The sequence below is a fragment of the Echiichthys vipera genome, assembly GCF_963691815.1.
Source record: "Echiichthys vipera genome assembly, chromosome: 4".
NCBI lineage: Eukaryota > Metazoa > Chordata > Actinopteri > Perciformes > Trachinidae > Echiichthys > Echiichthys vipera.
The window spans coordinates 32375464-32396656 of record NC_139829.1 but is presented as its reverse complement, the minus strand read 5'-3'; the positions used below and the strand labels follow the sequence as shown (position 1 = coordinate 32396656).

At 47.3% G+C, this 21193-nt stretch overlaps 1 protein-coding gene across 1 annotated transcript in view; it reads right to left on the bottom strand.

Moving 5' to 3' along the window:
* The window catches only part of whrnb (whirlin b), a gene marked incomplete at both ends in the record, with an annotated part of 74057 nt that overhangs the window by 26555 nt on the left and 26309 nt on the right, over positions 1–21193 (bottom strand). The window contains 2 exons of the mRNA XM_083912182.1: positions 6353–6478; positions 11369–11545. Of these exons, the coding sequence (XP_083768308.1) occupies positions 6353–6478; positions 11369–11545 (303 nt within the window). The remainder of the gene's footprint in view (positions 1–6352; positions 6479–11368; positions 11546–21193) is intronic.

Here is a 21193-nt window from a genome sequence, read left to right as displayed (position 1 = left end):
AGAGATCTGCCTAGAAATAGTGAATGTCACACCTTTACACTCAAATGACGTCCGCAACCAGGGCAATATATTACCCTCCTCCGCTCTTACCCTCTCCCTGCTGTCAGGATTTAAGAGTGGAGTTTTATTGATCATTCATAAAATGTGTGTGCGTGCGTGCGTGTGTGCATGTGTGTGCATGTGTGTGTGTGTTGGGGGTGCTTATGCATTTGTCCTTTTCACACAGAGAGGGCAAACTGCTATTTTCAGCAGCAGGGGCACTTTGCTGGCCTGCTGTGGCATCCAGGCAGTTACAGGGGAAACAGTGTGACAGTCACAGACACACGTGTGTTCAAGTAACATACCGTGGTCAGGATCACTCTTAGCTTTAAGCAGCACATTTACGTGCTCGGGTTTAGCAATGAACGGTTCGGATGAGTGACCACCTCATATACATCGGAGATCAAAGTAAAGAACAGGGTATTAATACTTGATTTATTCTGCAATACTGTAGGAAACCGGTGCATTGCTTACTCCAGGTAGGGAATGAGTCCTGACCACATGTGAAGGAGTTCAAGTACCTCAGGATCATGTTCACGAGTGAGGGGACGATGGAGCGTGAGTTTGGCCGGAGAATCGGAGCAGCGGGGGCGGAGCTGCAGTCGCTCTACCGCACCGTTGTGAAGAAAAGAGAGCTGAGGAAGGCAAAGCTCTGGATCTACCGCTCAGTCCTGGTTCCTACCCTCACCTGTGGTCATGAAAGTTGGGTCAGGACCCAAAGAACCAGGTCACGGGTACAAGCGGCCGAAATGTGTTTCCTCAGGAGGGGGTCTGGAGTCTCCCTTAGAGAGAGGGGGAGAAGTTCAGCATCCGTGAGGAACTCGGAGTAGAGCCGCTGCTCCTTTGCGTTGAAAGGAGGCAGTTGAGGTGGTTCAGGATCATCTGGTAAGGATGAACCCTGGGCGCCTCCCTAGGGAGGTGTTCCAGGCACGTCCAGCTGGGAGGAGGCCTCGGGGAAGACCCAGGACCAGGTGGAGAGATTAGATCTCCACACTGGCCTGGGAACGCCTCAGGATCCCCCAGTTAGAGCTGGTTAATGTGGCCCGGGAAAGGGAAGTTTGGGGTCCCCTGCTAAAGCTGCTGCCCCCGCGACCCGACCCCGGATAAGAGGCTGAAGATGAGATGAGATGTTTTTCCTTCTTAATGTTCAGAATTTGATAGGATCACAGTGTGAAGCACTTGCTATGCAAAAATGTGTATGTGCAATATATGAAATAACCACAGTAGCACCTGTGTGATGCCGCTTCATGTGAGACAGAGCCGTTTGTGTGTGTGTGAGTGTGTGTGTGTGTGTGTGTGTGTGTGAGGCGATGCGACTTAGTAGTTGTCGTCAGTCGTGCAACGGTGAGACAAAGCCTGGATGAAAGCGACGAATGTGGTCATTAAATGCAGTGCGTTGAAGACACAGACATTTCAGGAGACGCATAACACAGACCCGCCAATGTTCTCTTCTCATCTCAAAGTTAGATCCCTGTGATCCACTGTCGGTCTCATCTCACAGTACTCTGATGCTCTTTATGGAGAAAGATGCCCTCTCTCCTCTGTCGCCTGCCAAAGATACAGTCCAGCGTGTCGGACGTGACGGCAAATCTAAGGTTTGACCCCAAGGTCAGAGACGGTCTGACACCAATTATGATCAAGTCGCAGCATGAGATACTGGGATGTGGTACACAAACAGGAAACGACTTTAAATAAAATTCATACAGAGTAAAAAATGTCTCATCCAATCCAGCTAGTGACATAATATTAATTTTGTTCATCTTCATGTTTCTAATCTGGTGTCAAAGCGACCTCTCCAGGGTTAGAAAAGCCTCTACTTTAATGGATTTAAAGCAGCTTTCACTTTCTAATGGTTAGGGCGTGTTTCACTCAAAGTAATGAATGACCAAGCATCAATGTGTTGCACACATATAAATGAGTAATATGACTTTCAGCCATGACGCCTAATAATATAAAGTTACGATAATGGATGCTAGTTCCCCAGAAATGCTGAGTTCAGGAATATTTAACGTCACAATTTCAAACTGTGTGGTGCTTTTCTGCTTCCAGCTTTAAAGCAGCTGATTATAAATCTCCACAAGTGATTTTTATATGACATAGAAGATGAAACACAACACAATATGGTGAAGTTATAGTTATTTACACTGCTGATTCATCTTGAATCAGGAACTTTAGACTAATCAGGTGAGTAGTTTGGCCTAAAGGTGGTTCCTAGATGACCAGGGGCCTCATTTCTAAAGCCTCATCTCATCTTCAGCCTCTTATCCGGGGTCGGGTCTCCAGCAGGGGACCCCAGACTTCCCTTTCCCGGGCCACATTAACCAGCTCTAACTGGGGGATCCTGAGGCGTTCCCAGGCCAGTGTGGAGATCTAATCTCTCCACCTGGTCCTGGGTCTTCCCCGAGGCCTCCTCCCAGCTGGACGTGCCTGGAACACCTCCCTAGGGAGGCGCCCAGGGTTCATCCTTACCAGATGATCCTGAACCACCTCAACTGGCTCCTTTCAACGCAAAGGAGCAGCGGCTCTACTCCGAGTTCCTCACGGATGCTGAACTTCTCCCCCTCTCTCTAAGGGAGACTCCAGCCCCCCTCCTGAGGAAACACATTTCAGACGCTTGGACCCGCGACCTCGGCTGGAATCAGCAACACTCAATGGAAACACCATGATGTCTTAAACAGGTTTAATGATGCTGTGAAAACGGCCTGTTTAACATGGGGGTCAATGAGAAACTGCTTTACTGTGCAAACTACTCCTACTGGACACTCGAAGAACTGCAGTTTTCGGCACTTCCTGATTGGATCAACCAGGAAGTCGCTGTGGTGGGGGCTTGATCAAAACACCTGCCTCAAGCGAATTTGTGGTACACCCTAAAAGACTAAACAGGAGGTGTTTAAACCGTTCTTTAACACTTCCACAAATCTGGTTAATCACTGTATGAATGGTTTGTGACACTGTTGGAAATAAAGTTCTGAAGAGGCAAAGAAGATCATCCTCATCGAACCCACTGTCCCATGGGAAGAGGGTTGTGAGCAAGCGTTTGAGAGGAAGAGGCCGAACACCAGGATCTCTTGCACGACTGCAGGGGGAAAGGTTGGCAGGCATGGCTCTTCCCGGTCGAGGTTGGCTGTAGAGGATTTCCCGCCCAGTCAGTGCGGAGGATGCTCACAGCCATCGCGGTGACGGGCAGGGAGAGAAAGACGGCTGTTCGCAGGATAGGGGAGGCAGCAGAAAGGGCCTCGTGCTGGTTAAGGAGCAGGAGAGAAGAGCGTAGCTGGAAGCCAGGGGGAGTTGATTGGCAGTGGTGGCCGACCCACCAATGTTGAGGGTGTTGCGGTTCAGGGTTGAAACGCCCGATGATCGTTGGATACCGCCTGATGACATCAACTCTTCCTGGCCAAGGCTACATTCACCAAAAGTGAATGAAGGAGAAGCATCTTCGGATGTAATTGTAATCGTTCAAGTGAATGAAGTAGAGACGCACGATATAAAACTATAATATAGTTCAAAATAAATATGCTAAATGCTAAATTACTGTTGTGATGATCGCTGCTTCAGTGTCCAGCCAACCCTTCATCTTACTGCCACAGCTTGCAGACAGGACGACGGAGGGCGGTTTATAGGAGAGGACACACCGCCGCCTCTTTCGCCTGCTGCTCCTACTCAAATGGCGGGATCAATCAATCTGATACACCCGGACCGCTACACACACACACACACACACACACACAGCAGCTCCCTTCCCTTCCACAAACAATGAATGGCTGCAGACCACCAGCAGAGACACATCTGTGAGACTCGTAGAGGTGACCAGAAAACATCCTTTTACATGTGCCTCCTTTCATTCACCCTGATCTCTTTCCTGCATTCGCATTTTCCTTCAAGCTCCAGCTCTGCAGCACGACCAGTGAACAAAACAACAACAACAACAACAACAAAACGTCTTTATCTCTGAGAACTATGTCACAACATCTTTCCTTTCAATGGACAGCGTTTACATTTGTAGACTTCCTTTAAGCTCTGCTTTTCTAATTTTGGTCCCAATTGGTTTGTAATTGGGGGCGGCAGTAGCTCCGTCCATAGGTGAGTTGGCTGGAAACCGTAGGGTAGCTGGTTCAAGTCCCTGTGTGGATCATGTATGGAGTGTGGACTGGTGGCTGGAGAGGTGCCAGTTCATCTCCTGGGCACTGCTGAGGAGCTGTTGAGCAATGCACCGAACCCCCCAACTGCTCAGTCACTGGCAGCCCCCTCGCTCTGACATCTCTCCAATAATTGCATCGGTCGTGTGTGTGTGTGTGTGTGTGTGTGTGTGTGTGTGTGTGTGTGTGTGTGTGTGTGTGTGTGTGTGTGTGTGTGTGTGTGTGTGTGTGTGTGTGTGTGTGTGTGTGTGTGTGTGTGTGTGTGTGTGTGTGTGTGTGTGTGTGTGTGTGCGTGCGTGCGTGTGTGTGTAACATGATTAATAATAATTTCCCCGTTGCGGAATAAATAAAGTAATTCTTCTTCTTCTTCTAATAGCAAGGAATCCTACAATGAATGCGTGTTTTGTTGTATTTTTATCACCAAGTAGGACGCAGTGGGATGTTGTTTACAGGTATAGGAAACAGTGGCTTCTGTTCTTCTCGCCTCGGGCAGGATGAAAAATAGCACAGCGTTAGAGAGAGAGACAGAGTGGCCTGCTTGTTGAGGCAGAAAGCTGACCTGAAAGCACACAGCGCAGATTTGGTACGGCTAATAAAGCATTTTTGTAGACCTGTCAGGGCGGTGAATTCAACAGCCTGACTGAGGCTGGGAGGCAGCAGATGTTTGCAACGCTAACGGGCGCTTAACGGTCTAATAGGAAGCAGGTGACGGGAAGAAACAGGTGGCAGATGTTCGGGATGACGGGTGGCAGACTGTCGGGAATGTGAACGACAACAACTCATTTAATCCATGACTAAGATTCAAAGGACCGAGAGTTTGTGGATGTTTCAATTCAGTTCAGTTCAATTTGATTTACAGTGATCATCAGACCGGTTATCTCAAGACACTTTACACCGAGAAGGTCTGGACCACACTCTGGGACTTATTCAGGGTTTACAGAGACCCAACAATTCCCCCATGAGGAGCAACATGTCACACTATCTTAATAATAATAATAATATCTCATCTCATCTCATCTTCAGCCTCTTATCCGGGGTCGGGTCGCGGGGGCAGCAGCTTTAGCAGGGGACCCCAAACTTCCCTTTCCCGGGCCACATTAACCAGCTCTAACTGGGGGATCCTGAGGCGTTCAGGGATTATTCATGTAAACACCGTTCTCCGATTATTAGCGGGTTTCTCGTCTGCGCGTGCTCCCCACTCCGCGGCAGTTGCTTTTGACCCGGAAATAAAATAAACCAGGAAGCAACGGCACCGGAAACAACGTGGAAAAAAACAACAACAAAAGAGCGTTACCTTTAAACCGAGGGAGGACTTTGCAACGGCAACTAACATCAGTTTGTCATTTTGACAAAGTTGAACTGGAAAAAAAGCCGTATTCAGTCCAGCTGTATGTTGGTGGAGCGCCACCTACTGTACCGGAGGAAGAGTGACTCCGTCGGGGAGGCCATTTTAGGGTTACTGATGCGCATGTCAACGCACTCTATGTGATTTATCATGCCACCTGATTGACCCTCACAGCAAGAGGGTTGCTGGTTCAATTCTTCTTCGTATTCATAATTTAATTTTCATCTATGTATTATCTGATTATTTAATACTTCACTATCCTTTACTTTGTAATGATTTATAGTTTTAACTGCTTTTGACTATAAGGAGGGCGTCACGTGTCTGCGTGGGTTTTCTCCGGGTTCTCCGGTTTCCTCCCACAGTCCAAAGACGTGCAGGTGTTCGGTTCATTGATGACTCTAAATCACCCGTAGGTGTGAATGGTTGTCTGTCTCTGTTCGTCTCTATGTGTCCTGTGATAGACTGGCGTCCTGTCCAGGGTGGACCCCGCCTCACGCACGATGTCAGCTGGGATCGGCTCCAGCCCCCCCCCCCCCCCCCCCCTCGACCCCGACAGGGACTAGCGGTTGAAGATGAATGAATGAATAAAGGTATAGCTATAAGGTTTAAGGATTGACCGTAGAGTGTGTCGCTTTAAAGAACTGACAGAGAGCGAACAAGAGCGGGGCAATGGGGATGAAACTCTTAGACGTTTGACCGGCGCTCTTTTAATGATGTCATTTCGTTGCGCCCTCTTCTTCTGCAACGGTAGAGATCAGATTGGACGTGTGGGACGGGTTCTGTGGTGTAATATACTACGGTAGTGCTATCAAGACAGGTTAAGTCAGGGTACCTTTAGTGCACCAGCATCCGCAGCAGATCCGGGGTCCACTCCAGTAATGTAGATCCCCAATCCATACTCCGCACCACCTCTGATCATCAGGCCCAGAGAGCGACCATCGTCCATGTTCAACTTTACCTGTAGGCGAGATATGACACACAGATCCCTCTTGTTAGTAAACCAAACTATTGAGAGCAGAAAAGGTGCAACAGTCAACTAAGGGCGTGATCACACTGTCCTTTTGGCCGCGGCCAAAACCGTTTTTTCAGCTAAAGCCTAGTACCTTTAAGCCATGTGAGTGCACCCGCTCCGCGCTCAACTGCGGCCAGCGGACCGTCCACGGCCCGCTTGAAAGAGATGGGCTTTAGCGGAGCCGTTTGCACATGTACGAGCACGAGCGTGCGCACGTGTACGAGCACGAGCACGAGCCCTACGGCAGTAGCGTTATGTCCGCCTGTTCGGACATGTAAATAGAAGGACAGACCATGCGCAGACATTTAACAACAACAATGGTGGTGAAAGGTTCACGTTGGTGTGATGCGGAGGTGGAGTGTTTACTGCAGATTTGGTCGGATGAAAATATTTAAAAACAGTCGACAAGACGCACAAAAACTCCGAGGTCTATGGAAAGATTTGTAAACAAAGCCACACACACGCGATCAATGCGTGTGACGTGTTACGGCGTGACGGCGTATGGACAGCAAGAAGCATTGGCCGAGGCCCAGGTAGTGTGAGTACAAACGGGGCTGGGGCGCGGGGGGGAGAGGGAGGGGGGACAAGTACCCTAAAGTCCGGGTCGTGGTCCGGGAGGACAGTGTGAGCAGACCCTAACGGAGGTCGCATTTTTGTGTCCCGTGGGAGGAAAGGTGCAGCAGGATGTGTCCGTAGCAATCGATGCGGTTACTATGTTACGCTTATATGTCGATTGTGACGGCCACATCTGCACAGCTGAGTTGACTCTTGGTGACCCTCCTGCACACACTTTAGTGCTTAGTTTCTTTTCTTGACTTGTTTGACCACATGTAGCTTACATTACACGCTCACCTGCATCACTTCCACATATTTTGCTACTTTAATTTGCAGTCACTTAAAACTATAATGCGGCTGACTTCCCCTCCTTCTGGATTTTTGCTAGACTCGATGCCTAAGGTCACACATCTGCCATCCACGGTGCACAGTTCTATCCATTTTTTTTTATATCCATAGGAACAATCATAGGGTTTCCTTCAAGGACTGCTTTGCTGTTAGGTTTAGCAAACTTTTCAGTGACACTGTTTCAGCGCCCAGGTCTTTTACTGCCACAAAGAGCTACTCTCTCTCTCTCTTTCGTCTGTAAATTCTATGTTTTAAGCTAAGTTTCCTGGATACACAGTAAAGTCAGTTTCTACTCTCTTTTCAATACACCCACAAACCTTTTTAAATGACTTGCATCCATTGCAAAATGTAAAACATCAGCACACTCATTATCATCATGCTCCGTGGTGATCTTTAACTGGCTTTGTAACACCGCAGCGAACAGAGCAAGCAACCAGAGCTCCTCACTCAACTGCCCGCAATGATCCATTAGATGATTTTAGATCTCCGCTCTAGATTGACTAAAGGCGCACTCACACTATCTCTAAGCCCCCCTCCTGAGGAAACCCATTTCGGCCGCTTGTACCCTCCACCTCGCTCGTTCGGTCGTGAGAGATGTATATGTCCTCCAAATAAATCATCATCACTAATTATGCCTGGCTTCTGTTTACAGCAGGACATTTTGCCTCTGTAGTAGTAACATCATCTCAGGCCACTGCCCAGAAACCACTCCTCACCCTTTAATTAGCTCTCCCCTAGGTCGTCCGAGCTCATCTGAATATATGCAGTTATAAGCAGTTTTCTAAAGTACTCTTCCTCTTTCTCCCCTGCTGTAGAAACATATACTAGGACGAGGTGAATCCACTTTTTGACTGGATCAGCCATCACCTGAGTGCCTGCGAACCTGCAGAGCTGAGCTAAGCTGTGTAGCGCTGTGTTCAGAGGTACGAGCACTGGCTTCAGGGAGCTACTCATGCAGCAGTTTGGATGCTTGGATGAATCCTACAGCGATAATGACATCAATTCCCCCTTCTCCAGAAAACTGTCTAGCAATGAGGCAATTTCACCCTGGTTCTAATCACTTAGAGCGACTGTGGTCTGCCTCAGTGGATCATTGATCCTTTGAGAAAAGTAGACTTAAGGATAGTGTCTTGCTGTTCATGTAATTACAATTACCACCAGTTATTATAATGGATTTCCCAGTGTCTTTAGGGGTCGTTCACACTGATACAGGCAAATACAAATAGCATTAATAAGAAAGAAGGTGGAAATATAAAACAATGATAGACAGATAGATAGATAATTTCCTTGATTTGAAGGTCTGGTCCCAGGGTGTCTGCTTAGAAAAATTCTGATCATTTGAAGAATATTGATGTTGATGAACCCTGATGTAAAGGAACTGACAGTCTGTGCGTTTGCGTGAAGTGTAAAAGGACATGCTCCGGTCTGTAAACACCATATCCCCGGTAAAATCGGGGTTCTCGTACCCTGGTTAACAGACCTAGAGAACTCCTTTAGGTCCCCAATTCATGTAAACACCCTTCTCGGATTATTAGCGGGTTTCTCGTCTGCGCGTGCTCCCCACTCCGCGGCAGTGGCTTTTGACCCGGAAATAAAATAAACCAGGAAGCAACGGCACCGGACACAACGTGAAAAAAACAACAATAGAGCGTTCCCTTTAAACCGAGGGAGGACTTTGCAACGGCAAGTAACATCAGTACCAGGAAGACCTGTTTCTGTCGTAATTCTGTCCAAAAGTCGTGCGTTTGTCATTTTGACAAAGGTGAACTGGAAAAAAAGCCGTATTCAGTCCAGCTGTGTGTTGGTGGAGCGCCACCTACTGAACCGGAAGAAGAGTTACTCCGTCGGGGAGGCCATTTTGGGGTTACTGATGCGCATGTCAACGCACTCTATGTGATTTATCATGCCACCTGATTGACCCTCACAGCAAGAGGGTTCCTGGTTCAATCCCGGCTGGGGCCCTTCTGTGTGGAGTTTGCATGTTGTCCCTGTGTCTGCGTGGGTTTTCTCCGGGTTCTCCGGTTTCCTCCCACAGTCCAAAGACGTGCAGGTGTTCGGTTCATTGATGACTCTAAATCACCCGTAGGTGTGAATGGTTGTCTGTCTCTGTTCGTCTCTATGTGTCCTGTGATAAACTGGCGTCCTGTCCAGGGTGGACCCCGCCTCACGCCGATGTCAGCTGGGATCGGCTCCAGCCCACCGCGACCCCGATAGGGACAAGAGGTTGAAGATGGAAGATGGATGGATGGATTCTTCTTCGTATTTATAATTTAATTTGTTATTTATGTATTATCTGATTATTTAATCCTTTACTATCCTTTACGTTTTTCTTCTCTCTGTACATTTATTGTTGGTAATTGGCCTAATTTCATTGCTCTTTCCTTCTGAGTGCACTCTTGGTCCCAGCAGAGGTGGGGAGGGGTGAAGGGATGGGTACAGTGTGGGTAGGGCAGGGTGTTGAGTTCAGTGTGTTTGCACATGTGTGTATATATTTACATAAATGCAAAACTACTTGATTAAAGTTATAAAAACATAATTCGTTCACTGTTTTGAAACAGGAAGTCAGTTACTGCAGTTCTGTCACATTTATAACATGAACAAAAGATTGATTTGTTTTACATTTCTCTCGTGCTGAGGTTATTTTTAGAAAGGTGCTTTATTTAGATGATTCAGTTTGGGTACATCTTCTCTTGGGGAGCAGCCAGTCATGCCTGTGGTGGCTGACTTTGTTGTAAGATGAGTCTGTCTTCCAAAATGTCACAGCGCCAAAGGTCACGATAACTGTCCTCTGAGAACGTTATTATATATTCCAGTGGTGAACTGCTGTCAGACATGAGCAGGAGAACAAATACTAAAACTCTTATCCTGGATTATTAATAGTTTTAACTTGATCACTGCCAAACCTGCAACAGGACATTTGCTTTCAGAGGAAAGTGCTTCCTTTGGATTCTGAACGAAGTGCAGCCAAACTAAAGTTAGGGGATTGTGTAACTTCTAAAGGTGAATTGCAGTCGGGTAACACCCACAGCCAATCAGTAACAGAGTCCCATGACTCCTGTAACATGATGACCTTTGTTACAAAGACTCTCTTCCTGATACACAAGAACACGCCTTCCAGACACAGAAAAATGTCATTATTGTGACAATTTGCACTTTTTCTGTCTGTTCTTCAAATGTTTTATTCATTTTTCAACAACAATTCAATTTCCTTGCGGGAGGCATCCCAAAGGGATCAATAAGAGAAGTCTAAGTCTAGGGGGGCACTCTCACTGTCCATCCGTCGCGTGCCCAAGCACGTTTAACGGCTAAAGTCTAGTTCGTTTGACCAGTGTGAGTGCAACCGTACCGCGCCTAGTTCCGGTACACTTGTCGGCCACGGCCCATTTGGGAGAGGTGGGCTTTTGTACGTTGCACGTGTACGTGTACGAGCGTGCGCACGTGTACGAGCACGAGGCCTACGGCGGTTCTGAGGTCATTTCCTGTGCGCCTGTTGGGACATAGAAAAAAGAAGGAGGGACCATGCGCGGACATTTAAAACAATGGCGGCGAAAGGTTCACGTTGGTGTGATGCGGAGGTGGAGTGTTTACTGCAGATTTGGTCGATGAAAAGATTCAAAAACAGTCGACAAGACGCACAGAAACTCAGAGGTCTACGGAAAGATCTGGAAACAAAGCCATGCATCGCCATGACGTCATCAATGTGTGTGACGTGTTACGGCGTGATGACGTAAAGGCAGCAAGAAGCATTCTACGAGGCCCAGGTAGTGTGAGTACAAACGGGCCTGGAGGGGGGGGACAAGGACCCTAAAGCACGGGGCACGGGACGGAAGGACAGTGGGAGGGCGCCGTAAGTCACATAACATCTACTTTTACTGTCTTACATACTGGACTTTTTTTCTCTTTGTACCACCATCACACAGGCATTGTTCTTACCACTCTGTCCTCCATGGCTGGTCCTTGCCTCTGGTTGGCCTCATGGCTGTCAGGTGGCGGGGAGACACTCCGGCCCTGAGGGTCCACCCAACTGTACACGTGGTTGGTGATGTAGCCTCCAGGGATCCGGCCCATGGAGCACACTGAAATGGCCAGCTTCTTAAATCCCTTCAGCACCTGCATCATGAGAGGAGGAGGAGGTTGTAAAAGTGCTGCAGACTTAATGACAACAAACATGAATCATTTGACCATCAACAAAACCAATGCATATCTTTTTTTAGCAGAGAAATAAGGCCCTCAACGATGGCTGTGTGCTATTATAAATTCTAGTAATTTTGGTTCCAGAAATGCAGAGAACATTTACACAGTTTGACACATTTGAGCAAGAAAAGCTCAAAACAATGAGTATTCACACTCCAATAGGGATTTCCCCTGAATTCTTAATTAGTTGTGTTTTGACCAGAGTCAATTTAAAATGATGGAGCTCCTCGTGGAAATCTTCCTGCTGACCTCCAGTAGTTTCTCACCCTGGTGCAGTAATCTCATCTCATCTCATCACATCTTCAGCCTCTTATCCTGGGTCGGGTCTCGGGGGCAGCAGTTTTAGCAGGGGACCCCAAACTTCCCTTTCCCGGGCCACATTAACCAGCTCTAACTGGGGGATCCTGAGGCGTTCCCAGGCCAGTGTGGAGATCTAATCTCTCCACCTGGTCCTGGGTCTTCCCCGAGGCCTCCTCCCAGCTGGACGTGCCTGGAACACCTCCCTAGGAAGGCGCCCAGGGTTCATCCTTACCAGATGATCCTGAACCACCTCAACTGGCTCCTTTCAACACAAAGGAGCAGCGGCTCTACTCTGAGTTCCTCACGGATGCTGAACTTCTCCCCCTCTCTCTAAGGGAGACTCCAGACCCCCTCCTGAGGAAACACATTTCAGACGCTTGTACCCTCGACCTGGTTCTTTGGGTCCTGACCCAGCTTTCATGACCACAGGTGAGGGTAGGAACCAGGACTGAGCGGTAGATCCAGAGCTTTGTCTTCCTCAGCTCTCTTTTCGTCACAACGGTGCGGTAGAGCGACTGCAGCACCGCCCCCGCTGCTCCGATTCTCCGGACAAACTCACGCTCCATCGTCCCCTCACTCGGGAACAAGATCCCGAGGTACTTAAACTCCTTCACTTAAGGGGTAAAGACTCATTCTCTACCTCGAGAAAGCAATCCACCGGTTTCACTGCTGAGCCATGGCCTCAGATTGATATTATAGCTGGGTGTGGTTACAGGTGACCACACCCAGCTATAGCCATCAGTGATGCTGGGTGTGTTCAAAGCTGCTGGGGCGGACGGTGGTTGAGTGGTTAGAGCAGTCGTCCCATGTAAAGAGGCGGAAGGCCCTCGACTCCGACCTGTGGCCCTTTGCGGCTTGTCTCCCCCTCTCTCTCACCCCATTTCCTGTCTGCCCTATCTGATAAAGGCTTAAAAACTGTCAAAGCTGCAACTCACTTGCAACATTTAACCTTAAGAGCTGTAAAACACTGGTATTAGTATCTTCTTTTGTTGTTTTGTTTTCCCAATTTCCCTGTCATTGGAAAGTCCTGGATTCTAGCCCCACCGCCGCCCACTGCTGCTCACACTTGTGCTTGTGTTATTGCTTATACCCGCTTAGGACGCACTTATGAAACTGGTATCCACTTGAGTTTCATCATCACCTTCTTAGCAGAGCAGAAGTCTTCTCAAATATCAAATATGAACACTTTCATTGGATTCGAACCATTTCACAGCCTTTTTCAAAATGGTAAACAGAAAAAACCCAAAACTCCACTGGATTCCACTTCTATTCTACTGATTCACTGCTTGTCCTCACTGAACGGAGCTCGCTCTCGACCAAGTCTGTTGCTTGCTAGACCATGCCTTCTCTCTCTCTCTCTCTCTCTCTCTCTCTGGCCCTTGAGCGTGAGTCGGGGAGGGGACGAGAGGCCGGCTAATTAAACTAACTAGCTAAATGTTGTTCCTCTCACTCCACTTGCTGCTGCCTGGGTGCTCCTAAAGGCATCTGCAAGATTCCACCGCGACTGACCTAAAACAACCCTTTCAGATCAAATTGTCAAACTCTCTCCTTTCACAGCTAAAGAGTTCACTCAAATATGTTTCTGGAAACGCTTTGTGGGGAATAGGCATGCAGTAACAGAGTCGCTGACATTGACAGCCTTTTTGTAATAGTTCAGCGTGGTGGCCGTTACTCGTCGTTCGTAGAGTCTCCAAAAGCAGAAATGGAGGCAGAGCCTTCAGCTACCAAGCTCCTCTCCTGTGGAACCGACTCCCAAGTGTTATTCTGGAGGCAGACACTGTCCCCATATTTAAGAGTACACTTAAAACTTTCCTCTTTGATAAAGCTTACAGCTAGGGCTTACGAGCCCTTAGCTATGTAAGTCTGTTGCTGTAGGCCGAGTCTGCCGGGGGATGATCCTGTTCCTGATCCTCTGAGCTTCTCTCCTCTCTGTCTGTATCATTTATGTCTCCTCAGTGCATGTTACTAATTCACTTCTTCCTGGAGTTGTTTGTGTTTTGTCGTCTCTCAGGTCTCTGCTGATGGTGGTGGTGCCTGCTGCCCTGGTCCTGTGTGTAGGTCTCTGCTGATGGTGGTGGTGCCTGCTGCCGTGGTCCTGTGTGCAGGTCTCTGCTGATGGTGGTGGTGCCTGCTGCTGTGGTCCTGTGTGTAGGTCTCTGCTGATGGTGGTGGTGCCTGCTGCCCTGGTCCTGTGTGCAGGTCTCTGCTGATGGTGGTGGTGCCTGCTGCCGTGGTCCTGTGTGTAGGTCTCTGCTGATGGTGGTGGTGCCTGCTGCCATGGTCCTGCATGACGCTTCCTGCTGCTGTTATAATCTATCACCTTAGCTGTGCTTGTTTCTACTGTTCTGCTGTATTAATAACATATAAGTCATATTCACATTACTATAGATATTATTATAGTTACTGGAAGTGTGTCTGTCTTTTCTCTCTCTCTCTCCTTCTCTTCCTCTCTCCGGTGCAGACAGATGTGCGTCCTCCACAGAGCTGGGTCTGTCTGATGTTCCTGTCTGTTATAGTGAAGGTTTTCAACGCCACCGTACTCTACGGGGGAATTGTTGGGTCTCTGTAAATCATGAATAAGTCATAGAGTGTGGTCTTTACCTGCTCTGTAAAGTGTCCTGAGATAACTCTTGTTATGATTTGGCACTGTAAATAAAACTGAATTGAATTGAATTGTGTCTCATTGTGCCGTCACAGTTTCAGCAAATATGACAAGAACTTATTTCAAGGTCAGAGAGAGATCAGGAGAAAACTTCAAATGCTAAAAAGGAAATTTGCTAAGTGCTGTGTGACTCCATGCCCTGTCACCACCCCACTGTTTGCCAATGAAAATGTCTACTGGACATCAGATCCTCTCTCAGATGGATAGATAGATAGATAGATGATAGATAGATGCATAGATAGATAGATCGATAGGTAGGTAGGTAGGTGGGTGGGTGTGCGGGTGGATGGATGGATGGATGGATGGATGGATAGATGGATAGATAGATAGATAGATAGATAGATAGATAGATAGATAGATAGATAGATAGATAGATAGATAGATAGATAGATAGATAGATAGATAGATAGATAGATAGATAGATAGATAGATAGATAGATAGATAGATAGATAGATAGATAGATAGATAGATAGATAGATAGATAGATAGATAGATAGATGGATGGATGGATGGATAACTTTATTTATCCCCGAGGGGAAATGAGGTCATCGTAGCAGCGGTACAGAGCAATCAGAAGTACTAAAAATAAGATAAAATAAAAGTACAGTATCGCAGATAAACACTATATTACAATATGCTATGTGGATTTAAATGTGCAAGAGAGAGAAAGGTGCATTTCAGTGATAGGTCACTTTGGGTAGTGTGAGTGTGTTTCCTGAGCGTTGCTGTGCAGCGTCGTAGAGTCTGACGGCAGCAGGTAGGAACTGTTTCCTGTGGCGTTCTTTAAACAGCAGGTAGGAACTGTTTCCTGTGGCGTTCTTTAAGCAGCAGGTAGGAACTGTTTCCTGTGGCGTTCTTTAAGCAGCGAGGTTGGATGAGTCTGCTGCTGAAGCTGCTATGAAGCTCGTCCAGGGTTTCATGGAGGGGATGAGAGACATCGTCAATGATCACCAGCAGTTTAGCATCCTGTGCTCCACCACCTCCTCCAGGGGGACGAGCTTAGAGCCAACAGCAGACCCGGCCTTCTTTATGAGTTTATTCAGTGTGTTCGCGTCTTTTGCTTTGATGCCAGCGCCCCAGGACACCACAGAAGAAGATGTTGCGCGCGACAACAGACTGATAGAACATAGTGGGCCGGTCCAGGCTACCACACAGACCCACAATCCTTTTCCACCATTTGACTGTTATTTGTTATCATTGATCCAGGAGTTTTATATAATATTTATTTATGTATCAATGCCCTCCCGTCAGTCAGCGCAGTGTTGAACCCTTTCATAGTTTCTCCTTTAGTTCTTATTTATAACTCCTTTCACTTTTGCTACGTAAACCACTGAAGCTCCGTTGCCTTGTGCATTTGTTGTCACATCACTTAATTGTCTCATGAGAGGAAGAGAATTAACAGAGTCTTTGAGGCCGCAGCGCTGACTATCGCTGTGACTCACATGGACGCCTGCAGAAACACAGCAAACACACCAGGACAGAGAGGAAGAGGGTCACGCAGGTCTTACTGTATATGGAGGAGATCCAGCTCCTAAATAAAAGTAACATTTGAAAACAAAAACCGTGATGAAACATACAATTTTCAATGGAAATCAAACAATGATTTACCGTATTTTTCGGGTTTCCAAGTGGCAGTTTTTTTGATAGTTTGGCCGCGGGTGCGACTTCTACTCTGGAGCGACTTATGTGTGAAGTTATTAACACATTACTGTAAAATATCAAACAATAGCCCGGGCTATTATTTATCTCAGTCACGTAAGAGACTCGGCATATATCAGCAATCGTCACACACACACGTCAACCAATCAGAATCCGGCGGGGGCGGGTCATGGCAAAAGTGCGTTGTAAAAAAACAGATGCTAGCTGCTACTTCCGTACCGTTGAGTTGGTGGAGTTGAGCAAGTCTATTCTTGGTGTTCGATTTTATCAAATAAATTTCCCCCAAAAATGCGACTTATATTTGTTTTTTTCCTTCTTTATTCTGCATTTTCGGCCGGTGAGACTTTTACTCCGGAGCGACTTTTAATCCGAAAAATACGGTAAGTATGGACGAGTGGACATATTAATTAAGTACTGTTATAATGCGGTCTTAAATTAATTACTGTAGATGTTTGCTAATGCTAAGTGAGCACGCTCTATTGAACAGCACTGGAGTTACTAACAGGAGCAATCTCGGATCCCATAGGTTATCTCCGTGTTGCCAAGTCCTCAGTAAGGAAAGTAGCTATTGGCGGTCCTAAAAGTCGCTAAATGATGTCATCGCCTAATTTGCGTAATTTGCCAATTGCATGTAATTGCAATGTACACCGTAGGAGCATAGACTGTATCAAAAATGGACATAGCCTACCCATGAAGGTCCGTTCTCTGAACTTGATCTAATCGTCCTCGACTTTGACTCCGCCTTTTTTCCTCCGACCAAAAAAGGGCATGTATGTGACGTTGGGGGGAGGGGCATACGTCCATCTGGCTGACATTTACCTCCGAGGAGAAGTGAGGGCCAGAGGCTAGCTGTCACTCAAGAGGCCACGCCCCTAATTATTCATAAACTTTAACCTCCAATAAAATAAAAACTAGCCCCTCCCCCTCAGTGTTGTCATGGAGATCTGATCTAAACACACAGACTAGAATGTTCTTTTGTCCTTAAACAGGTTTAATGATGCTGTGTAAACGGCCTGTTTAACATGGGGCTCAATGAGAAACTGCTCTGTTATGAAACCTGCCCCTACACTCGGAGAACTGCAGTTTATGGCACTTCCTGATTGGATCAAACAGGAAGTTGCTGTGGTGGGGGCTTGTGTGAAGACAGGAATAACGTTGTGGGAGAGACAAAAAGTGAGTAAGGAAACACCATGAATGTTTTTGGAACTACAAATGAACTTTCTTCTTTATGTGACAGCATTGGAGTCCAAGACAAATCTCCCTCCAAGGATAATGTGTAGATAAGTGTATCTAATCTAATCTTCTGTTGATTCTTGGTTTGTTTGTTTTTTACTTTTGCCATTGAAATAGGCGTCACTTCTCAAAATAACGTCATGACTTGCTTGGCCAATGCTTTGTCTAGACCCACATTACATAAAAAGACTTTGTCCTGTATTGTTAAATGTTAGAATATCACATTTAATCAGAGACTGTTATGTGCTACTGCTACTGTAACCTAGCTCTACTTTTCATCCATATACATCCCGCTCTGTGAGCCAGGGCGGGATCAGTGTCGGCTATGCCCATGCAGGATTCATATTCGGAGTGGGGTGGGTCTCCTCTCTGCTCTGACTGCATCTGGGACTCCTGTGAGACTGACGGTCTGTGGGTGCTTTGAGACGGGGGAGGCGCTCACGGCAGCACCCGCTGCTCATTGAGGACAGTAACTAAAGCATTTTTACATCAGAGTCTCCAAACACAACCACAAGTCTTCAATAACACCAGTAAAAATAGCTAGATTAGTCGCTAGTTGCTAGTGGGCCTAAAGGTTAGAGATGCAAGCTTGTGACTGGAGGGTCGCCGGTTCAATCCGGTTAATTTGCCCGGCTTGAGCAAGGCCCATAACCTGAGCTGCTCAGTGGCCTGCAGAGCAGACTGCGGCTGTACTGGCCATCCTCCAGGTGTGAATGTGTAACTGTGTGAAAGTGATCAGAGTGTTCCTGGAAAAGAGAGCAGTGCTCTCAGTGTTTCTCCCCCTGAATAAATAAAGGTAAAAAAAACAACAAAACAATTTAGCCTCTGGGTGTAAACGGTCAATATTTCAGGCTTTCTGGTGTAGCCAGCGGCTATCCAGACCAAGCCTTCTTCTTACGAGCGGCGGCCATTGTCCCGTTGCTACGGATTCTGTATTTCTAATCAGAAGCTGTTCATAGAGATTACCAGTGGGATAAACACTGTCTTTATTTCCCACCACTGCCTTTGTGGGGCGGCAGGACCACAGTCCTTGCTCAGACTTGGTTGGGAACCGGAGGGTCGCTGGTTCGAGTCCCTGTGTGGACCATGAATGGAGCGTGGACTGGTGGCTGCAGAGGTACCAGTTCATCTCCTGAGGTGCTGTTTAGCAAGGCACCGAACCCCCAACTTCTCGGGGCAGTCACTGGCAGCCCCCCCTGTGCGTGTGTGTGTTTCAGGCCTTTGTGTAAAATGAAAATTAATAATAGAGTGAAAATTGAATTTCCCCATTGCGGGACAAATAAAGGACTTCTTCTTCTTTTATTTTTGACTAGAGTCGACTAAAACTACACAACTACAATAACTAATAACTAAACATGATACACACACAAGTATAAATCAAAAGGCTAAAACAAAATCAGGTGCTGATGTAAGAGCAGCTCTTTGAGCAGGGACGGACTTTTTATTTGCCTTTTTTAAACGTGTCTAATCCGACACAGACACATTGTTCTTTGTCTCCCACATTTCTTAACAATGAGGCTGAAAGACAAAGGATCCGGAGACGTATCTTTGAACTATTTTTACTCAGTGGGATGTTTATCTGAAAACAAGTGCTGACACAACCGCCTGTCTGCATCGATGCTGCTGAGACTTTAAAGCCGTTCGCTTTTTGGCATTTTTCTGTGCCCGCTCCTTTCACTGTCCCCCCCCGTCTGTTCGTTCTGTCCACATGTAATGAAAGGGCACAGTGACTCACCGAGGGGCATTACAGCGTGACACATGGCCGAGGAGGCAGCTGCAGCAGGGGTCAGAGATAAGATGCTTCTGCTGCAGGACGATCCCTGGAGACATCGGGGCAATGTGCCACAATGTTTGGAGATTGTCTTTCTTATTCTCCGTCTGCCATTGGGGTTTAATTTTCCCAGAAACCAAGACAATACTCTGTATCACTCTCATAGTTAGGGCCAGATTTAGAAGGTGTCTGGAATCTGCAGCTGTTATTTAGTGTTTTATGTGATTTTTGAAGTCTCGCTTATCACTGTTTTTCTGTCAGACAGAATGCCACAGATGCACAGTGGCGGGGTTAGGGCATGGCTACTTCAGGCTCAAGCCCCGGATGCTTTTGCCAAAGTCCTGAATGTTTAAAGTAGTGGGAAAAATCTCCATCCAACCGTGCCCAAGCACGTTTCACGGCTAAAGTCTAGTTCGTTTGACCAGTGTGAGTGCAACTGTACCGCATCTAGGAGCGGCACGCTTGCCGTCCACGGCCCGTTTGGGAGAGGTGGGCTTTAGTAAAGCACGTGCGCACGTGTACGAGCACGAGGCCTACGGCGGTTCTGAGGTCATTTCCTGTTCGCCTGTTGGGACATAGAAAAAAGAAGGAGGGACCATGCGCGGACATTTCAAACAATGGCGGCGAAAGGTTCACGTTGGTGTGATGCGGAGGTGGAGTGTTTACTGCAGATTTGGTCGATGAAAAGATTCAAAAACAGTCGACAAGACGCACAAAAACTCTGAGGTCTACGGAAAGATTTGTGAACAAAGCGACGCATCGCCATGACGTCATCACGGGACACGAGACGGACGCACAGTGTGAGTGCGCCCTCAGTCTTCCTCCCCTGACAGCAGTCTGAAGTGTAGCCTTCCTGCAGTACCGGAGTCCAACAGAGGGGCAGCAGTAGTGGGAAGGTAACCTGCGTTCATAGTCTGCCCTGTGGAGAAGTGTGTCCTCCTCTCTGATTCTGTGTTGATGCCTCAAGGACGTAGCGACATAAGAATGTGTTCTCTGCGGCAGCGCAACGCAACGCAAATGTCGGAACAGATGTTTTAGATTAACGCTCGGTGTGCGACAAGTTGCGGACAGATAAAGTTCTAGTTTTATAGTTTTGGTCGTTGGTTTCCATTAGCGTCAGTTGTAACAGCAGCAAACGCAATGAAAGTGAACAACAACATCAACGCTACAACGCTCGTAAGTGAAGGAAGAATTGATCAAATAAAACCCAGAGTCACTGACTGCATTGTGTGGGCGTGTGTGTGTGTGTGTGTGTGTGTGTGTGTGTGTGTGTGTGTGTGTGTGTGTGTGTGTGTGTGTGTGTGTGTGGGCGTGTGTGTGTGTGTGGGCGTGTGTGTCTGTTACTGTGTATTGCCATGCCATACAGATCAGCTGTCAGGACACCTTCGTCTAGATAAAAATAATAAAAATCCAAAATCCAGAACTTTGCGCATACATCTGTCCTCCCTCTGGGCTCAGCCCCGGATCCCCCGTAATCCTAGACTCGCCCCTGGATGTGCATGACTACTTCCCCTGATCAGTGACCCTGAAACCCCCAGACAAGACTTCAGACCACAGAAGCCACATGTCTGTGCAGAAACCCTGACTGCTTCAAATTCTGTCCATATACCGAGTTAAAATCACACTCGCACAGATGAGTATGATGTTTATGGATGGCTGTCCCTGCAGTGTTAATGGATGTTCAGTGTGTGTGCCACTGCGTTGTGTATGGCCATAATTAAGTGTTTCTGGGCTTCTTTATCACCAGAGGACTAAGTGTGCTGAGTGAAAGGGTTGAGATGTTCCATCACACACTGGATGGGAGGATCTGTGAGATGGACCGCCGCTGCAGAAACACGAGAAAGAGGCAAAGAACGACGTTAATACAGCCGTCAAAAAGTTCTGAGGTGCATGGTTTTACTGTTACAACGTGATTTATGTGTTGAAGCCAAGCCCCCC